We start from the raw sequence: 22013 nt of genomic DNA on the forward strand, positions 1-22013 counted from the left end.
GACTCTCCCCACCTCCCCATAATGTGTACAGTATCTTTTCCCTAGCTGGTGGGAAAGTTGCTGGCAGAGGTTGTGTGTGTATGTATGTGATTTTGAGCAGAAAAATGGCAAGCAGCCAATGGATTAAGCACCTCTTTCCCACCCACTGTACCACATGACAGCTTCCTGCAACAGCTTTTTGTTTTATATATAAGATATATATGTATATTTCAAGGCATGTGCTCATTTCCAATAATTTACGGATATTTTTTCCAACTGCAACATGCCAGTTACATTCTTTTCAGATAACCTCCTGGAGGGCTGCTTGTATTACTACTGTCAACTCCTTCAAAGAGTCCTTCCTCCAAGTCTTCTGAGATGCTTGAATTTAGGGGTGTGCACGGACCCCCCGCTCCGCCCCGCGGGCTGATCCGAAAATTTTGGATTGGCCCGCTCCGCTCCGCCCATACTCCGCTCCTCTTCGCTGCGGAGCTCCGGCTCCGAATCGGAGCTCCGCAGTGGAGGGGAGTGGTGCCAGGTAAGGCCGGGAGAGGAGGGCGGGGGGGGGGGGGTTACTGGGCCTTGCCGCCGTCGCCGCCTATGCGGCGATGGCGGCAGAGTCCGGTAAGGGACCAAGGGGGAGGGGGCCTTACCTGCCTCCGTCCGCTGTCCGTTGGCTTCTTCAATTGAGCCCGCGGTTCAACCAGGAAGTCTGGGCCGCAAGTGCAGCCCAGACTTCCTGGTTGAACCGCGGGCTCAATTGAAGAAGCCAACGGACCGCGGACGGAGGCAGGTAAGGGAGAGGAGGGCGGGGTGGGTGGGTGGGTTACCGGGCCCTGTCGCTGTTGCCGCATGGGCGACAGCGGCAGGGCCCGGTAAACCCCACTTACCTTTCCGGCGGAGCTCCAGATCGAGGCGAAGGATCCGCCTTCACCTCGATCCTCTTCGCCATGCTCCGCTGGCCCCCCAATCCTCTTCGCCTCCGCCTTAAGGGGAGGCGAAGCACCCCACTCCGCTTCTAATTCGCCGGTCCGATTAGAAGTGGAGCACATCCCTACTTGAATTCCAGAGATTTCTAAAAAGGCACGGATAAATGTATCCAGTGGTCTTGCTCTTTCTCATCAGAAGCTGACACCACCAGGCAGCCTCTGATGCAAGGCAGTCCGACAAAAGTTATTCACAACTGCGTTGGATCTGAAGTTTGACCCATAGGCAGGCAATCCACTTGGCCCACCTCACAAGGATGTCGTAAGGATTACCAAGACGATGCATGTGAACTGCTTCAGCCACTCTGTAGTGCTGTGTAAATGCTAAGTAGCAGTCTTGCGGTCACTTTCTTTAATTAAAAAGGTAGGACTGTGACCTCCAGTGAATAAATTGGTTAGTTCAAGTAATTAAAAACATTTTGTCCTACTTTAAAAGGTGCCAATTAATAAAGATTTGTTTTTATTTTTAATGCAAACATAAATTCTGTTTTCTTCTTCAGAACCATTTTTCTCATATGCAAACTGATACAGATTTAATTGATCAATTAATCAAGATGCACACAGATCTGACGCAGTTGTGAATAACTTTTGTTGGACTGCCTTGCATCAGCTTCTGATGAAGAAGAGCAGGAGAAACGTGTGGAACGCAAGATAGAGAAATATTTACCAGTACACAAAACATGGCATGTTATCATGGATTAAACAACCCACACTTAACCCTCAATTTGTAGTTGGGTTAAGTACGGGTCGTTTAACCCTCAATTAACTCACAATGGTCGGGGTCACATGACATGCCGCAACCCTCAATCAGAGGTTGCGCATTCAAAATGGTGGCTGCACTTGCCTCGCACATGCTGGAACTAATCTTGGGTTAATTAACCCATGATAAGCCACCATGACATGTGAACTGGCTCACAGATTACCCAAGCTTCCCTATGCCTCCTTCCTTTCTTGCTTCTCTACATCCTATTTTAAATGGCAACCCCTCTGGAGTAGGGATCTGTGCTTTGCAAAAGGTCAGGAACACAGCCAGCACTATAAAACTACATATTAATAACTACCGAGTTAGTAACAGCTAAGTTAGTAATAGATCCTAACTTATTTCTCCCCATAAATGGCAAATGACCAGTAATTGGGATGGGTTCTCAAAGACTAAAGGTTGTTGTTGTTATTATATTTATTTGTATTCCACCTTTTGCCCAATACCGGGCCTCAAGGCGGTCTTACAAAGTTTAAAACATACATTGTAAAACTTAGGAAAATATTTTTTTTAAAAAAGCACGTTTAAAATACAAGTCATTAACATAAATGGAGGACCAAATTACTCTCCAAAGGTCTGCTGGAACAAACAAGTTTTAGCCTGCTTCTGAGAGCCCATCAAGGAGGGAGCCAGTCTAGCTTCCCCGGGAAGAGCGTTCCAAATCACTGGAGCAGCCACCGAGAAGGCCCTCTCCCACGTTCCCACCAGGCGCGCCTGTGAAGATGGTGGGACTGAAAGAAGGGCTTCTCTATTAGAACTTAATGCACAGGCAGGCTCATAAGGGAGAATACAGTCTTTCAGATAACCTGGACCCGAGCCATATAGATTGACTTCTGAGAAGAGTCTCAGTTAGTGGCCAGCTGATACTGGTGGTAATATATAGTGATAAGGACTAGTACCACTGATAACTTTATTCTCTGATTTGTCTAATCCGCTTTTAAAGCCATCCCAGTTGGCGGCCATCACTATGTCTTGCGGTAGCTAATTCCACAGCTGAACTATGTGCTCCACCATAGCTGCTCTGGTGTTAATTTTATTTATTTATTTATTTATTTATTACATTTTTATACCGCCCAATAGCCGAAGCTCTCTGGGCGGTTCACAAAAAAATATTTATTTATTTATTTATTTAAGGATTTTTATGCCGCCATTCCGCCAAAAAAGGCTCTCACGGCGGCTTACAAAAGTATTTCTTGACAGTCCCTGCCCACAGGCTTACAATCTAAAAGACATGACACAAAAGGAAAGGGGACCGGGAGGGAGGAGGAGGAGGGGGGAAAGGAAAGCAAATTCAGGCACTACAATCTTAGTTGTAAAGTTCAGCAGTTACAGATGACAGCAGGAGGGAGGGGGCTCTCAGCTGGAGCTGGACCCAGGCCCGCTGGAGAGGTGCCTGGCTGCTGCTTCCTCCCTCACTGGTGGCCTCTGCAGAGACAGTTGGTAGCAGTTAATCACTTAACCCAAGCCTCATCGCCCCTCACCTCTAAAATCAGGTGCCTTTCACGTCTGTGTGCAGCTCTTGCTGGCCAGTTTTCCAATTTTGCATTAGGATCCCAGAACTACACTAACCCAGGGGTAATTTTATACTTGCACAGGTGAGTCTGGCAGTGTCACATGGTCCAGTCCAGGTTTCCAGCCACTCAATTCCAGTCGCCTTCCTAGTAACTGACCCTTCTCCCCAACACTAGAATTCCAGCAAGATGTAACAAAGCAAGATGAGAGAGGAAACGGGGTCATTCCACCAGCCCTGCCGAAAGACCACTTAATGATCTCCTCTTACGTCCCTCTGGCTTTTTCCTTTTGTGTCATATCTTTTCAGATCGTACACTGATGGGTACGGACAGACTTGCTTTACTGATTGCATGTAAGCCATTCGGGGAGGCTTTTTGACTGAGAAGGATAAAAATACTTTAAATGAATAAGACCGTTTCTTCTTTCCAGACCTCCAGGCGATTTTCAGTCCTAAGTGTACAAAAGCAAGTTGTGTAAACTACGTCCCAAGAGTTAGAAATGGATCCTTTGAATCAACCATAAAACCCTAATTAAGGCTGATAAAAACTGATCAAAAAACAATGGCATCAGAATCCATTTGATCTTCTCACACTGGAAACATCCAGCCCACACTGCCTATCTGGTTATGTCAAGATCACAGTTGCAGCCAACACAATCCAAATTATACACCTGGCAATCAAGAATGAAGATAAAATAAACAAACAGCCACCGCCCAAACTGGGCCAATGATTTATTTGCAGTTTGGGATAGGCAAATAAATGTCACTGGGAGATACGCAACTTTCTGCATGATGCCGAATGCTGGCTGGTCACACTCAAACTGGCAAAGACGAAAACAATAATAATCGTGCTGATAAGACAGTGACTAGTTGAGTGATTGGCTTTTGTAAAGGAGGGCTAATCAACTCAAGGTGCAATCCTGTCGGAGCCGCCCTTGACTCCCGTAAGATGCCAAACCCAGAGGCTTACGAGTATCCAGTGCAGAGCGGGAGGCACAACAGAGGCCCTCTTCGCCCTTCCCATGCCTCCAGCTCTGCATTTTAGCTAGACGGGGAAATAATAATAATAATAATAATAATAATAATAATAATAATAATAATAATTTCTTACCCGCCTCTCTATATTGATTGAGGCGGGGAACAGAAGTAAGTATAAAATACTGATTAAAAACGCAGTATACATTGTTAAAGCATCTTAAAAAAACATAGAATCATAGAATAGCAGAGTTGGAAGGGGCCTACAAGGCCATCGAGTCCAACCCCCTGCTCAATGCAGGAATCCACCCTAAAGCATCCCTGACAGATGGTTGTCCAGCTGCCTCTTGAAGAGCCCACAACCTCCCTTGGTAACTGATTCCATTGTCGTACTGCTCTAACAGTCAGGAAGTTTAACTTGGCTTCCTTTAACTTGAGCCCGTTATTCCGTGTCCTGCACTCTGGGAGGATCAAGAAGAGATCCTGGCCCTCCTCTGTGTGACAACCTTTTAAGTACTTGAAGAGTGCTATCATGTCTCCCCTCAATCTTCTCTTCTCCAGGCTAAACATGCTCAGTTCTTTCAGTCTCTCTGTTGTTAAAGCATCCTAAAAGAGGAGGGGAAAGTGGGCAGAAGAACTGGATCCTGAATGAAAGATGTGTGACAAGATAACATGTGGTGTGTGATCAGGTTATATCCAGGACTGTGCATAAGCCAGAATGTTGCAGAATATGGTTTAGAGAAGGCGCAGAATCCAGCCTTCTGAGGATCTCAAATCTAATTTAAAGAACACACACACACCCCGCACCAGGCACACACAAAGAAAACAGTCCTTTCCTTAACAACTCTGACCCTGGCAAAGCAGGAGACTACTATGATAGAAACTTGGCCTTGTTTGAGGCAAACAATCTCTCTCTCTCTCTCTCTCTCTCTCTCTCTCTCTCTCTCTCTCTCTCTCTCTTTTATCAGCTTTAAGAATATCAGAAGAGCCCTGCTGGATCAGACCGAGGGTCCATCTAGTCCAGAACTCTGTTCACATAGTGGGCAACCAGCTGTTGACCAGGAACCCACAAGCAGGACATGGGTGCAACAACAGCACCCTACTGCCCATGTTCCGTAGCACTGGTGTACATAGGCATACTGGATGTATTAAATAGACATAAGGACTAGTAGCTAGGGTGACCAAGAATTGCAAAGAAAAGGGAATTTCAACAGGCATCATTTGTATGAGGGCAGCGCCTCGTGAAATTCCCTCTGCATCACAACAGTTAAAGCTGTAGGAGCCCTGCCTTCTTTTGTATCAGGTCACTCAACAAAAGAGGGCAGGACTCCTGCAGCTTTAACTACTGTGATGAAGAGGAAATTTCACCAGGTGCTGCCTGCATAAAAATGACACCTACTGAAATTCTCTTGTCTATGTAATGGTTAAAGATACAAGAGCCCTGTCCTCCTTTCCATATGGTCACTCTACTAGTAGCCATTGATAGCCTTCTCCTCCAGGAATGTATTCAACCCCCTTTTAAAGCCATCCAAATTGGTGGCCATCACTACATCTTGTGGTAGTGAACTCCATAATTTAATTATGCGCCGTGTGAAGGAATGTCATGATCAGGCCTGTTCCCTTGGTGTGGGGGAAGCAGTGGCTATCTATCAGAATCAGATTCTGAAGCTGAAGAAACAGAACTAGAAATGTCCCAGCTTACACAAGAAGTGGGTGAGTAGGGTTGTCACGGTTTCCAAGCATTTCCAAAATGTCCCAGCCAGTCAGTCAAGAATCACGGATTCCTGTTCCAGCCAGCCGGAGAAATTCCAACCTCCGAAATGGTGCCTTGAGCCTGCTCAATGTAAGTCTCCATATTGAAGTCTTCTCTAGCTTTTGAGAACTAGTAGATAAATATAATTTAGTGTCATTTTTTTCTGTTTGCGTGCTTAAACTGTTCTTTGCCTATTATTTATTTGCAGGTGCTTAAGTACTTTAGGCTGCAATCCTATACATGACTTTATACTGTTAGTTTTACCCTACCCAGTGCCTGTTTACCCTACCCTGTGCCTGTTTACCGTACCCTGTGCCTGTTTGCTTTCTCTTCCCCATCTTATTGTTTTATTATGGTTTTATTAGAATGTAAGCCTATGCGGCAGGGTCTCGCTATTTACTGTTTTACTCTGTACAGCACCATGTACATTGATGGTGCTATATAAATAAATAAATAATAATAATAATAATAATAATAATAACTTAATAGGATTGGTTTCTGAGTAGACACACAAAGGATTGCAGTGTTAGATAACTAAAACTTAGATAGCTTTCTTTCTTTCCCCAGACCGTTACATATTGCTGATTTTTTTTTTAAAAAAAATAATCCTACCCCCCTCCCCAAATTGTCCCTCCTAAACCTTCCCCTCATCTCTCATTCTCTCTTACTGTCAATGATGTAACGCTTACTCCGGTCAAGGAAGCTCGTAGCCTTGGCTTTATCTTCGACTCCTCGCTCTCCTTTATTCCTCATATTGAGGCAGTAGCTAAATCTTGTCAATTTTTCCTGTATAATATTGCCAGGATTCGATCATTTTTGTCTGCCTCTTCTGCCAAGACACTTGTTCATGCATTGGTTATTTCTCGGTTGGACTACTGCAACCTTCTTCTCTCTGGCCTTCCTTCTTCTCACATCAGTCCGTTGGTTTCTGTTCACCACTCTGCCGCAAAGATCATCTTCTTGGCTCGCCGCTCTGACCATGTTACTCCGCTTCTGAAATCTCTTCATTGGCTTCCAAATTCACTTCAGAATCCAATATAAACTTCTCCTGTTAACCTTCAAAGCTTTTCACGGTCTAGCTCCTTCCTATCTCTCCTCTCTCATCTCACACTATTGCCCCGCTCGTGCTCTTCGCTCCTCTGATGCCATGTTTCTCGCCTGCCCAAGGGCCTCTACTTCCCTTGCTCAGCTTTGTCCATTTTCTTCTGCTGCCCCTTACGCCTGGAACGCTCTTCCAGAACATTTGAGAACTACAAGTTCAATCGCAGCTTTTAAAGCTCAACTAAAAACTTTTCTTTTTCCTAAAGCTTTTAAAACTTGATGTTGTGCAGACTTTATACTGTTAGTTTTACCCTAACCTGTGCCTGTTTACCCTACCCTGTGCCTGTTTGCATTCTCTTCCCCTCCTTATTGTTTTACTATGATTTTATTAGATTGTAAGCCTATGCGGCAGGGTCTTGCTATTTATTGTTTTACTCTGTACAGCACCATGTACATTGATGGTGCTATATAAATAAATAAATAATAATAATAATAATAAATAATGTGGATTCAGAATATGGCCACCCTATGGGTGAGGTGATTCTCCCAGGCTCTTCACCCACCAGGGATGAATCCTCACTGGACCTTATCAGTGAAAACATTAACAATTCACAGTCTGTGGGAACTCAGGAATCCTCAGAGAGTGAAGGGACTTCAGAGTTGGCTGATCCCAGAGTCCGCTGGGCGAGAGGTGATCAGCTCGGCTAGCATCTCACCAAACGCTTCTTCAAAGGAATCCTCCTTGAAGTGAAAGGGACTGGGGGGGAAACCTTCCCTTTTGTTGAAAGGACAATTGTCTCTCTTAATTAGCCAAGTTTAGCCTAGAGCAATGTTCCTAGTGTTTAAGCGCTATTCAGGTGTGAAGAGAAGTTTATTGGCTGAATAAAGCTTTGTGAATTACTTGGCAGACCTCTTTATTTATTTATTTATTTTATTTATTTATTTATTTATTTATCATACTTATACCCCGCTCCTCAGCCAAAAAAGGCTCTCGGAGCGGCTTACACTTGGCAAAAAAGACAGTCCCTGCCCTCAGGCTTACAGTCTAATAAAGACATGACACACAAGGAAAAGGAGTCAAGGAGGGAGGGAGGGAGGAGAAGAGAGAGAGAGAGAGAGAGAGAGAGAGAGAGAGAGAGAGAGAGAGACCAAGAGGAGCAGGCCCCGATGTTACTTCTTCCTGCTCCTGTCCCCTCGGTCCTTCTTCTTCCCCACAGGGCCAAGATGGCAGTTTGCCCTGTGGGGGGGGGGAAGAGTCCAACAGGAGCAGGCCCCGATGTTACTTCTTCCTGCTCCTGTCCCCTCGGTCCTTCTTCTTCCCCACAGGGCCAAGATGGCAGTTTGCCCTGTGGGGGGGGGGAAGAGTCCAACAGGAGCAGGCCCCGATGTTACTTCTGCCTGCTCCTGTCCCCTCGGGTCCTTCTTCTTCCCCACAGGGCCAAGATGGCAGTTTGCCCTGTGGGTGGGGGGGAAGAGTCCAGCAGGAGCAGGCCCCGATGTTACTTCTGCCTGCTCCTGTCCCCTCGGTCCTTCTTCTTCCCCACAGGGCCAAGATGACAGTTTGCCCTGTGGGGGGGGGGGGAAGAGTCCAGCAGGAGCAGGCCCCGATGTTACTTCTTCCTGCTCCTGTCCCCTCGGTCCTTCTTCTTCCCCACAGGGCCAAGATGACAGTTTGCCCTGTGGGGGGGGGGGGAAGAGTCCAGCAGGAGCAGGCCCCGATGTTACTTCTGCCTGCTCCTGTCCCCTCGGATCCTTCTTCTTCCCCACAGGGCCAAGATGGCAGTTTGCCCTGTGGGTGGGGGGGAAGAGTCCAGCAGGAGCAGGCCCCGATGTTACTTCTGCCTGCTCCTGTCCCCTCGGTCCTTCTTCTTCCCCACAGGGCCAAGATGACAGTTTGCCCTGTGGGGGGGGGGGAAGAGTCCAGCAGGAGCAGGCCCCGATGTTACTTCTGCCTGCTCCTGTCCCCTCGGTCCTTCTTCTTCCCCACAGGGCCAAGATGGCAGTTTGCCCTGTGGGGGGGGGGAAGAGTCCAGCAGGAGCAGGCCCCGATGTTACTTCTGCCTGCTCCTGTCCCACATTGTCTCACATGGCAGCAGGAAGGCTTGGAAATAAGACTAGCAGTACTTCTTTTTGTCTGTCCTGATTCTCCTACCAATCAGCTTCATGGGATGACCCCAGGTTCTAGTATTATGGGGGAGAGAGAAAAAAGCCTCCCTATCTGCATTCTCACATCATGCATAATTTTGTACCCCTCTATCATATCTCCCCTTAGCCTCCTTTTTCCAAGCTAAACCATCCCAGCTGTTGTAACCTTCCCTCATAGGGGAGATCTTCCCTCCTTGATGGGCTTTCAGAAGCAGGCTAAAACTTTTTTGTTCAAGCAGGCCTTTGGAGAATAATCCAGCCCTCCATCTATGTTAATGTCTTATAATTTTGTGGTGTATTTTTTAATTGTTTATGGTTTTGTTTCCCTCCCCCCCCATGTATATTTTAAACTTTGTAAGGCCGCCTTGAGGCCCAGCATTGGGCAAAAGGCGGGATACAAATAAATATTATAATAATAATAATAATAATAATAATAATAATAATTTGGTAATTTTATATAAATAATGTAACCGATAACCTGTGGGCAACAGTTGTTGAAATCTCAGAAGCCACAGAGAATGATGGGTAACACTTTGAAAGACTAAAGGCAAGTCTTCTGTCTCCTAGCCCTTCCCATGACAATCAAAACCAGAAAGATTTAAAATAGTTAAAAGGGTAGAATTCTGCAAAATAAAGGGAAAGTCTACATATATTTAAACTGCCTAATTTATGCATCTCCTTGATGCAGAATTTGGATTACCTGGGCACAGTTTTAAAGAGTGTGCGCACATATACAAAGGCAGGCAGGGACATACAGAATATATAGCCTTGGTCACATCCCTTTTCTTATAATGTTCACATATGCTCTTAGGGCTCATTCAAACCTTCGCATGCTGAAGTGGTATAGCCCTCTCACGGTTCTGTATTAGTGCAAGGTTTAACATGGGGAAAATGCTCCTTGCATCAGAATCACACAAGGCAGAACTGGCAGGACTATACCACTTCAGGATGAAAGTGGGGGTGAAATCACAGTAGCACCATAGCTTGGGAGGCAAAATAATTAGAGCAGCAAAGCAGAGACAGAACATTTGGTGGATGTCAAGGAAATAACCCCCTCCTGGAAAAGGTAGGTTAAACATAGACGCACCCAGAGAAGTTGGCCTTTGAAGATCTAGCAAGTTCAAACAAAGCCTCATCTGTTGTCAGAGACTATCCTGGCAGCAAAAGGGAGAATGCTTTTGGAAGGCTTATAAAACTGACATTGTTAAAACAACACATCCAAGTTATCACGGGACTTATCTCATTTAGTCTCCTGTGTGTCTGCTAACCTGCAGTAGTAGGTAACTCACTCTCCATTAACTGCCACAGAACTTTCCGGAAGCTTGGCAGCCTCCATCACGCGGACCTCAGCTCTGATTGGCTCACACAGAGAAAGGAAGATGCCTTATACCAGAACGGACTATTTGTCCATTTAGCCAGTCACCTCCTCTGATTGGCAAAAACTCTACGGGGGCTCTGACAAAGCACCACCCCTTACACAGGAATGGTCTCCAGTTGGGCATATACTCAAACCATCTTTAGCCAGGAAAATGTTTCCCATAATGCCCCAGACACTCACACGCACCACTAGTCCTTTTGTCCCAAGCGATTAATCGTTTTTATTCATCACATTTCTCTATCCCAAATTATCTCCAAGAACCTCAGGGCAAGTAAAATTTCCCCATTTTACCTTCACAACAACCCTGTGAGGCAGGGTAGATGGAGGTGTGGTGATTGACCCAAAGTGACCCAGCCAGCTGAAGGCCTAGGTAGGGACCAGAACCAAGGTCTCCCCAGCTGAAGTATGGCACTCAATCTGCTATTGGGGAACATCTTGAATGTACCTGCTGGATGTTAAGGCCGGTTCACCTTGCTACTGGACCAAAAAATACAGTACATGTGACAGGACCCCTGCCCTCTTTTGTATCTAGTCAAGAGGGCAGGGCTCCTGCAGTTTCAACTGTTGTGATGAAACAGGAATTTCACCAGGTGCTGCATGCATAAAAATGACACCTGCTGAAATTCCCTTCTTTATACAACTGTTAAAGATACAGGAGCCCTGTCCTCCTTTCCATATGGTCACCCTAGTTTAGCAACAGTTATCCATGCTCTGACAACCATTACCCAGAGGACCTTCTCTTCTGCCGCTCCCAGACTGTGGAATGGCCTGCCGGGAGAGATCCGCCAGCTTAACAGTCTTTCTGAATTTAAAAAAGCTATAAAGACTGATCTCTTCTGGCAGGCCTACCCAGTCGAATTTTAAAATGTCTTAAAAGATTTTAGGATTTTAATAATGTATTGGTTTTATGTCTTTAATCAGTTTTATGTATTTTATATTTTTGGATTCAATGTTGTTCCCTGCCTCGATCCAGAGAGAGAGGCGGTTAATAACAACAACAACAATGTGTTATACGTGAAGCTGCCTTTGAAAATGGTCCGGAAACTTCTGCTGGTACAAAACAGGGCTGCCAGACTGTTAAAAGGGACTGGCCGACGAGACCACATCACTACAGTCCTTTCCCAGCTTCAATGGCTGCCAGTCCAGGTCCGGGCTCAATTCAAAGTGCTAGTATTAACATTTAAAGCCCTAAACGGCTTGGGGCCAGGCTATCTGAAGGAACGCCTCCTCCCATATGTACCTGCCCAGACCCTAAGGTCATCCTCAGAGGTCCTTCTCCACAAGCCCCTGCCAAAGAAAGTGAGGCAGGTGGCTACCAGGAGGAGGGCCTTCTCTGCTGTGGCACCCCGGCTACGGAATGAGCTCCCTAGAGAGGTTTGCCTGGCACCTACGTTACACTTTTTTCGATGCCAGGTGAAGACCTTTTTATTCTCCCAGGATTTTAACAGTTTATATTCTTTGCCTTTTAAACTTTGCTGTTTTAAAACTGTATTTTAAAACTGTGTGTATAGATCTCTGCATTGCTGCTCGGTTTCACCCTGGTTGTGCTTTTATACTGTATTATACTGTGTTTTATACTGTTGTTTGTCTAACACTTTGATTTGTGTCGGATAGTTTTAACTTTTGTGAACCGCCCAGAGCGCTTTGGCTATTGGCGGTATAGAAATGCAATCAATCAATCAATCAGAAACAATCCCGCAACACTGGCCATTCTAGTTGCTGGGGCCATTCAGACTCAGCATACCCACCCTACTCCATGGTCTCAGGGGACAATGACAGCCTGACAGTGCCCCTGACTCACCCCAGCATGGCCTGAGCTTAACTGCTAGATCAGCTGCAAAGTCGTCAGTGGTATAGTGGTAGATTTTGAAGTGCAGGCATCCCCAAGGAGAATCCAAGTATTCAGGCAGCTGTGTTGAGATCAATATCAACAAACCAGTTCTAGTGGGTTTTGTCCCTACTAGGAGCTTGTCTTTTATAAAGCTAATCAGCCTTACCTGCACGTTCAAAACCAAGCCCCGTCCAAATCCTTTGCCTGGGAAAAATACTTTGTCCTTGCGAAAATTCATTTCCCTCCAACTGCTGTGGGGATTGCAGCTAAACTCAGAGGGAACAGGGAAGTCTGAGGGGGGTGGCAGATGACCTCAACATCCCTGCTAATAAAAAAAGTGCCAGCGACATGTCCCTACGAGTCAAGGTTCCGCTACACCACCGGATGCAGCTGTACATAGAACCTCTATGAGGTCTAAGCAGCATAGTCCGTGGGCAAGGACAGAGAATGGGGTGGTCAACTGGGAGGGTGGTGGGCTGTCCTTGCCTCGCCTGGCCACCACTGACAACTATGCCAACACGGTACTCAAGGTGTCTGCACATCTGCAGAGCCTCCATAGCTGGTACGCTGCACATCTTGGCAGGATCAGGCCTCAACTTATTTACACACTCTTTCAGGCGAAATCCTGTGCATGTTTAGACAGAGAGAAGTCCTACAAATCCCGGCATTCAGGCTGGGGGGGGCACTGGGAATTATAGGACATGCATAGGGTTGTGCCTTTAATATCCTAGTTTATGTATCCAATTTGCACATCTGCAGAACTTCCATATCTACTGTGCTGCACATGAAGACAGGATCAGGAGCAAAGTTATTTACACACTGATTTAGGGTGCAATCCTGGCTGGAGAATGCTGGGAATTGCAGGACTTTTTTCTGTCTAAACATGCATAGGATTGCACCTTTATATAATTGGATATTAAAGGTGCAATCCTATGTGTGTTTATATCACACACACACACACACACACACACACACACACACACACACGTCCTCTGACTTTAGAAGCCAAAGAAAACCAAAGAGAGTGAATAGCCATGCCAGGAAAAGCAAACACTAGCCAGCGATTAGGGTGATTAGCTTTAAAACAAACAAACAACAAAGGAACACAACTTTATGTAGTTTAAAGAGAAAGCCCTTGTGTAAATATCACTGACAATACACTGTTGCATTTAAGACAGTGGGGTGGATTCAGAATTCCGCTCCAAAACCAGATTGCTCTCAAATCCTGGCTCCCACTTCCTCCTGCACCATCTACTCTGCAAAGGCTTTACCAGGTGGGTGAATGGGTGGACTTCAACAGTACTGAGGTGGGCATAGATGGGGGCAGTGCAGGAGGATTTGGCGGGCACTGCCTTCCCCTCTACTTCAGCTCACTGAAGTGTTCTGGTGGACCCAAGCCTTGGACTTTCTGACTAGATTCCTTAATTTCTTAAAATATATCTCCAACGTCAGCAGTGTCCTGGAGTAAGGTCCCAGAGGGATGCAACACCCAGCATATTTTTAGAGTACCAAGGAGGCTGACGTCACCTCCAAGATCCTTCAGAATTCCTTGTTCCTTCAGAGCTTAACTACTGTCCTCACACTAGCTGGAGGGAAATGAATACTCCCAACAAGATACTGTTCCCACTTGTGAAGTAACTTGGTCTTGAATGGGCCATTAACACCCATTTGCTTGACAAAGGGTCTGCTCCTAAGCAGATAAAAAACATCTAGAATTTTATTTATTTATTATTGCATTTATATCCTGCCTTTTTTCCTCCAAGGAACCCAAGGCAATGTACATAATCCTCCTCTCCATGTTATCCTCACAACAACCACCCTGTGAGGTGGGTTGGGCTGAGAGTCTGTGACTGGCCCAAAGTCACCCAGTGGGTTTCCATGGCTGATTGGGGAATAGAACCCGGATCTCCCAACTCCCAGTCCAACACTTTAGCCACTGCACCACACTGATAAGCAATTTTTGGACTCTCCTTGGGGGTACAGCAATGGAGACTACCATGATGAAAGCCTGCACTTCAAAATTTACCACTACACCACCAGTCTACGCTATAATTTAGACAAACCCTTTGTACCAAACAAGTCGAAAGATCTTTTGAAGTGCTTTTTCACCGGAGTGTTTCAGCACAGATCTGCCAGGCCAGGTAGGGGTGGGACGGGGTGGAAAACCACTACCACAACAGCAATCAAACTTGCCAGACCAGTATAAAATTGATGTCAACAACGGCTGATGAACCGATTCCAGCATGTCCAGGACCTCACAGTACAACCATGTCAGGACTGCAAGTTCCATCTTTCCTAGCCAGTACGGCCAATGCCCACCCAGTCAGGACTTGGGGCAGGTAAAGATGAAGGATTAGGTAGCTTCACATGTCCATGTAAATCTCAGCCAAGACTTCTAGTGGTGCGGGGGCAAAATTGTAACCTCCGGCTAATAAGAAGCAAACAAATAAAAAATGGGTTTTAAAAATAGGTTCAGGAAGCTCAGAGGTTCACCAAGTTCTTTTAAAATAGGATTGGTTGGGCTTCATTTTTAATGTCCCGGACAAGTCGCTCCTAAACAACAAGCTGAACTAATTCTCACTCTCTGTTAAAATAGTCACTCACTGGATCAACCTTTCCCATCCTTGTGCTCCCTAAACGGGTTGGATGGGAAAGACTGCACTGGGGCTACTGGGACCAACCCTTGGCAACACACTTCCATTTTTCTATTTATGAAGCTGCTTTGAACTGGGCGCATTTGCAACGTGGAAAACAGCACAGCTTTTTCCATGAAAACATGAAGCACACGGTTCTTTAAAAAGCAACCACCAGTGCCCAAACATCAGCAAATGAGCAGGCCCAAAGCTTCATCCAGACCAAGCCTCCAGCACACAAAAACTAGTAAGACTCCAGCTCAGCTGAGCTAAAATTGTCAAGAATTGAGACACAGCATCCCACACTAACCCAAGCTTCAAGAGCATCTCCAGAAGTTCTCCCAAGTATTTTGTGTGTGTGTGTGGTTTTTTTTTTTAAAAAAACCTATTTATTACACTTATATTATATCCCACCTTTCCTCCACGGAGCTCAAGCCAGTGCGTCTACCCATGTTATCCTCACAACAGTCCTGCTGGGTAGGTCACAGTGAACGTATCCACTTTCTCCACACTGTGCATAATTTGGAGATGTGAAAGAGGTGTACAAAATTATGCACGGTGTGAAAAAAAGTGGAGAGGCAGGCATTTTTCTCCCTCTCTCACAATATGAGAACCCAATGGAGTCATCCCATGAAGCTGATGGGTGGGAGATTCAGGACAAAGAAAGGGACGTAGTTAAACTATGGAATTCATTTCCACAAGGTGTAGTGATGGCCACCGATTTGGATGGCTTTAAAAGAGGGTTAGAAAAATTCCTGGAGAAGGCTATCAATGACTACTAGTCCTGATGGCTAGGTGCTACCTTCAGTATCAGAGGCAGTAGGCCTATATACACCAGTTGCTGGGAAACATGGGTGGAAGGGTGCTGTTGCATTCATCTCCTGCTTGTGGGTGTCCCATGAACAGCTGGTTGGCCAATGTGTGAACAGAATGCTGGACTAGATGGACCCTTGGTCTGATCCAGCATGGCTTTTTTATGTTCTCATCTTCTTAGCTGATTAGGGATTTTAACCTGGATCACTCCAGACCAATTCCAACACTCTAACCACTACACCAGTTGATACAAGAGGTTACCAGAATCAAGATTAAGTTTGGCCCTAATTCTGGGACCGATCCACTACCCTTTGACGAAAATAGAATGACAGAGCTGGATGTGATCAGAGTACAGATGGGGCCACCTGCCACAATTGCCCAATGATCAATTGCACCTGTTGACTCCAGCTGTTAAATAGCATTAAGGACAAGATGGAACCCACAAAGCCCATGTGCTCCATATCCCTCACTCACTGCCTTCTCCACTTCAGAAATGTGAAGGGAGCAATCTAAGCCTTGCGAGTTCACAGAGCTAAGAAAGAAAGTTTCCTTTCTTTCTTTCTTTCTCTCTCCCTCTCCCTCCCTCTCCCCCTCCCCATTTCTGTCTGGGTCAGGTTTTGCCCACCCCACCTTTCTCCTTCTCTTTCTCTCAGCCAGCAACTGGGTTCGGATGACATGTTAAGCAATGGTTGATTAATTAGGCAATCGTCCATTGTGTTGCTTATCGTGTCTGGCAGAAAGTGGAAAAGTGACGGTGCGCTATTTTCTCGAATTAAGCAACAGAAAAGACAATGGGCTGCTCCATTGCTGATTGTGTCGTGTGGCGGGCTCAGTTGCTTAATTTCACATGTTGAGTGCGCTATTTCAGAAGCCCATAGAGTCCTCTGCTCTGGCCACTCCTCTACAGCCAGCAGAACTTACAATGGCTGATGGGATAGCCCTGGGAGGAAAGAGAGCAGAGCAACGACCGTCCAGAAGGATGACGGGAGTTTCAGCCACGTGACGGGGAGTGAGGCAACATGTTCTCTGAGGAGTACTGGCAGCCTAACGTGCTGTGAGTTGCCTATTCCCCCCTCCGTTGCCTAAAGTGTCATCTGAACGCAACCAGTGTGTGTGCTGGGAGAGAGCTTAGAGTAGCGAGCTGGCTGTCGAAGAAAGAGACCTCATGGCAGCCATTTTGCAAATGGGCCCGCCTCTGTGACAGCCATTTTGTGCCCGCCACACAGTCTCAACATTCCAAATGTGCCCATGAGCCAAAAATGGTTGAGGACCCCTCTAGAGCATCGGTCACCCAGAGCCACCTTCTGCCAACGACCTGTCACTAGGAGTGAAACCACTGCCAAGCCCTGCTTTTGACTCCCATCCCTGTCACAGGCATTCTAGGAGAAATGGATGATCTAGGGTGGTCACACCTCAAGCCTGCAAGACCTAGTTTGGTTGGTGTGGTGTGTGTTTTTTAACACAAATCGCAAGATCCACCAACACGAATCAGGGGAATAATCCCTACTTGAAATCCAGACTGGTAGGGGGTGCAGACTAACTCATCCGGGAATCCCCAAAGCTGTATTGCACTAAAATGAACGCATACCAAAGCCATCATGTTAAAAGGCACCTAAAAGAGCCGGTACTTCTTGCTCCCAAAAATAATCCAAAAGTGCCTCTGGTTATATAAACATTCCACCGCTTGCTGGCTTGCCTGTTTTTCTTCTTCCTGTAATGAGGCATTTGTTCCCTAGGGCTGAGATTTGTTGAGAAAGTCACAGGGAGCCAAATTCCTGCTGGACATCAGGAAAAACTTCCTGACTGTTAGAGCAGTACGACGATGGAAGCAGTGACCTAGGGAGGTCATGGGCTCTCCCACACTGGAGGCATTCAAGAGGCAGCTGGACAGCCATCTGTCAGGGATGCTTTAAGGTGGATTCCTGCATTGAGCAGGGGGTTGGACTCGATGGCCTTATAGGCCCCTTCCAACTCTATGATTCTATGAGACTTGTTCAGAAAGTATCCTGAGGCTATACCACCCTCTGCCTGCCTCAGAAAGAACAGCTGATTCTTGTTCCTGCTGTGGCTTCTGCTTGACATCAACACACTCCTCATTCATGCAGATGTGAGTTGAAACGGGCTGGGTGGGTGGAAGGAAGTGCTTTGAGCCATCTGGCTGTTCCATGAGCAGGAGGAGGAGGGGGGAGAGGAGGAGGAGGAAGAGGAGTGAAAATTGCCAAAGATTATAAATGTCCCACCCATCCTGCTCCAAAACACACACAGCCACTTTTCAGATTTAGGGCTCTGAAAAACTTTTAGCAACACCTTCAGTTTTTTCACCAGCCTGGCAAGTATCTCTACAGTGCAAACCTCAGTATGTTTACTCAGAAGTAAGGTCTCCCTAAGCACAAAGATGTTTTAATGTCTGCAGCCTTCAGGGGACAGGACTGCTGATTTCCCTGGTGCCCTTCATTTTAAGGGGCGTGGAACATGATGAATAAAGCAGGATTCCCTGAGGGGCCCCCCTCCAGATGTGTTGGACTACAACTCCCAGCATCCTCAGCCAGCATGGCCACAGCTGGGATTGCTGAAGGATGCTCACTTGCAGAATGAGTTTGCTGTGTATAGCGGATGCTTCATTTCCGAAATGCCCCAAATATTTGGCCCGTCCAAGCAGACAAGATTAAACAAGCCAACTAGAACATGGGGGGCATTCCAGATACTGTTGGACTACAACCCAAGCCACCCCTGACCATTGGCAATGCTGGCTGGGGTTGATGGGAGCTGGAATCCAACCACATCTAGAAGGCCAGTTTCCCCCATCCCTGGTCTGAATTAGGCTAATCAGCCATTTCCAAAATGCTACCCTCCAGATATGTCAGGTTACAACTCCTATTGGCCATGCTGGTTGGGGATCATGGGAGTTGTAGTCCAACACATCTGGAGGGCACTGGGCTAGAGAAGGCTGGAACAGAGTACTGGGGCTGGAGGCAGCATGTTCAACTTACTATGTAACGGATCAGGCATGAAGTCAGCTGGTGGACTTCAGGACGGTCTGGAGACAGGACACTTGGGTCAGGAAGTCCAAGAGCCTTCTCCTTGATTCGGGAGCTCCTCAGGATGAAAGACGTTCACCTTCTGTGGTGAAAGATGCTCACCTTCTCCTTAGCGCCGCTTTTCCCCAATCTGCTGCTTTTCCACCGTGTTGAACAACAAATCCTAGCATCCCCAACCAGTTGTAGGCCAAGCTGGCTGGGGATGATGGGAGTTGAGAAACACATCGGGAAGGCACCATGTTGGGGAAGGCTAAGTGCCTCATCACATTTTCTGTGCAGAGAGAAAAAGACTCCCATGGTTTCTTTATAATTTAAGTAATGGATTTATTTACCACCGACCATATTCAAACAAGTATCTCTAAGCGGTTAATGATCTCAGGGCTGTGGGCTTTGGAGGAAGGAGGCAGGGCTTTAGGAGAGCAGCCCCCCCCACCACATCATCCTCCCAGCCCTGCCCCAGACAGTGTGTGTGTGTGTGTGTGTGAATCCAGTCCCTGCGGCCAAAACAGTTCCCCAGAACAGTTTGTGCAAGTGCTCCATTAAAAAACTGATACTGTAATTCTTTGTAAACACAGCAGTTGAAGAGAGAGAGGGCAATATCCACTGGTAGACCTACATAAACTAGGCCCATTCATTTCAGTGGGTCTACTCTGTGTAGGAGTACCATGGGTCTGACTTCTGCACACTACCCAGCAGGGCATTCCCTTGTGTGTGCTCCACACTGAAAGCATTTGCACTTCCAATGGGGCTTCAGCAGCAGCAGGCCCTGGTGGATCAGGTCCCATGTTAGCGTGCTTATGGTAGTAGGAAGAGTGATATTTGGATCCTCCAGCACAGAAATATCTTACTCCTGCCCTTACTATGAGTTCAATAGGAGCTTACCCCCAAGCAAGCTTACCCCCAAGTAAGCACACACTGAATTGTGGCCTTAAAGACATCTATAACCCACCTGCGGCCCCACCTGACTGCTCTCCAGTGTGCCTTTCCAACAGTGCCACTTTGCACACGCCCAAAACTTCGTCCACACGCCCAGACTCCAGAGCTGGCTGGAGCAGAGGCACTTGTCTCCCGAAGCGCGAGAACGCAACCCTACACGCACTCAGAGGCACCCTTCCTCTCTGCGTGAAAAGCAGAGATAGCGATGCACGGAGGTGGCGAATGAATCCAAAACCCACAGCTGGGCAATTGGCCAACTGCGGATAAAATCCAAGTAAAGTCCTACTTCGAGTAGACCCATTGAAACCACCGGGACTTCAACCAATCACGATTCATTGAAATTAGCCCCATGCATTTTCAATGGGTCTACTCGAAGTAGGGCGTCGGCTGGATTTCACGCAACCTTTTGGGGCTGCTGCTTCTTCGCAGAACTGGCTCAAATCCGACGCGCGGACACCCCCCACCCGCTTTGCCTCCTGGTTAGGCCGGCCTCCGGAACACTTCACATGCTCAGAGACCAGCCCCAAGCGCCGCCGCCACCCCCCAGCCCCCCAAGCCCGCCGGTCTCGTCCAACTCCTGGCGCCCCTCCAACTTCAACCCGGAGTAGCGGTTCACAAAAGCGACGCCTTTGTGCAGAGCGCGGCGAGGCGACGGAGGAGAGAGGAAGGGGGACGCCGGGCGGGCAGGCGGAGTTCGGACGACGCGCGAATCGACGGGGGCGCGCGCGGGGGGGCTAGCAACAGAGGAGAAGCAGCCGCGGATTCGCGTGTCGTCCGAACGCGGCCAGCGAGACGCCGCGGGAGGCGGAGGCGCGGCCCAGGCCCAGGCGTGTCGTCCCCCTCCCCGGCCCAACTTCTCCCGCACTCACCGTCGGAGCTGACCGTATCGTAGGCTTCGCGCTGGCGGGACGCCCCGTCGGAGCCGCCGGGCTCGCTGTAATCCACCCAGCTGAGCCCTTCCAAGTTGTCGTAGTCCGTGCGGTGCTTGTCCTCCACCGGCACCACCGTGAAGTGCGGCATGGCCTCGGCCCGTCGGGGGAGGGTGGCCCGGGGGCCCCGCCGCCGCCGCCGCTCGCAGACGCCGCCGCCCTCGCCCTCGCCCTCCTCCTCCTCCTCGGCGGAGGCTTCCCCGGAGCGCCACGGAGCGAGCGAGCAGCGCGCCGCAGCCGAGCCAGGCTGGCATTCCAGCGGCCTTGGGTCACTTCCTCCCAGGAAACGCGGCTCTTCGACGCCACCCATTCCCCCTTCCAGGCACTGCAAAAAGAAAGGGAACACCGGGGAGGGCGGAGAGAGGAGAAAACAGCTGGAGGCGAGGGAAGAGGCGAACGGAACCGGCTTTAGAGCGATGCCCCCCAGGGTGGGATGGGGTGGAGTGGGGCGGGGTGGGGAGGGGAGGTGGGAATCGAGTTGGGAGAACGGGGGTGGGGGCGAAGCGTGGCTGTAACCCCTCCCAATCTCCCACCCCGGGACCAGGTTGCCCTGCTGCGCTAAAGGGCTTAGCCCATGACCAGAGCACACCTGAGCATGGGCAGAAGTGCTTAGCAGCTAGGTAAGCCTGGTTATTGTTTTATTAGTACATTTATATAGGGTGACCCTATGGAAAAGAGGACAGGGCTCCTGTATCTTTAACAGTTGTAGAATCATAGAATAGCAGAATTGGCAAGGCCATCGAGTCCCACCTCCTGCTCAATGCAGGAATCCACCCTAAAGCATCCCTGACAGATGGTTGTCCAGCTGCCTCTTGAAGGCCTCTAGTGTGGGAGAGCCCACAACCTCCCTAGGTAACTGATTCCATTGTCGTACTGCTCGAACAGTCAGGAAGTTTTTCCTGTTGTCCAGCCGGAATCTGGCTTCCTTTAACTTGAGCCCGTTATTCCGTGTCCTGCACTCTGGGAGGATCGAAAAGAGATCCTGGCCCTCCTCTGTGTGACAACCTTTTAAGTATTTGAAGAGTGCTCTCATGTCTCCCCTCCATCTTCTCTTCTCCAGGCTAAACATGCCCAGTTCTTTCAGTCTCTCTTCATAGGGCTTTGTTTCCAGACCCCTGATCATCATTGTAGAGAAAAAGGAATGTCAGCAGGTGTCCTTTGTATATATGGAGAACCTGGGGAAATTCCCTCTTCATCACCACAGTTAAAGCTGCAGGTGCCCTGCCCTCTTTTAAATCTCATCACTCTAGTATAGCTGCTGCAGCTTTAACTGTGGTGATGAACAGGGAATTTCACCAGGTTCTCC

The 22013-nt window shown here is 47.9% G+C and overlaps 1 protein-coding gene across 1 annotated transcript in view; it reads right to left on the minus strand.

The window, feature by feature from the left end:
- Window positions 1-20845, minus strand: part of SLC12A4 (solute carrier family 12 member 4) — a 94955-nt gene extending 74110 nt beyond the window's left edge. Inside the window, exon 1 of the mRNA XM_063141425.1 lies at window positions 20648-20845. Coding sequence (XP_062997495.1) covers window positions 20648-20798 — 151 coding nt within the window. The 5' untranslated portion in view covers window positions 20799-20845. The remainder of the gene's footprint in view (window positions 1-20647) is intronic.
- Window positions 20846-22013: the final 1168 nt, after the last annotated feature.

The sequence above is a fragment of the Elgaria multicarinata genome, chromosome 14 (genome assembly GCF_023053635.1).
Source record: "Elgaria multicarinata webbii isolate HBS135686 ecotype San Diego chromosome 14, rElgMul1.1.pri, whole genome shotgun sequence".
NCBI lineage: Eukaryota > Metazoa > Chordata > Lepidosauria > Squamata > Anguidae > Elgaria > Elgaria multicarinata.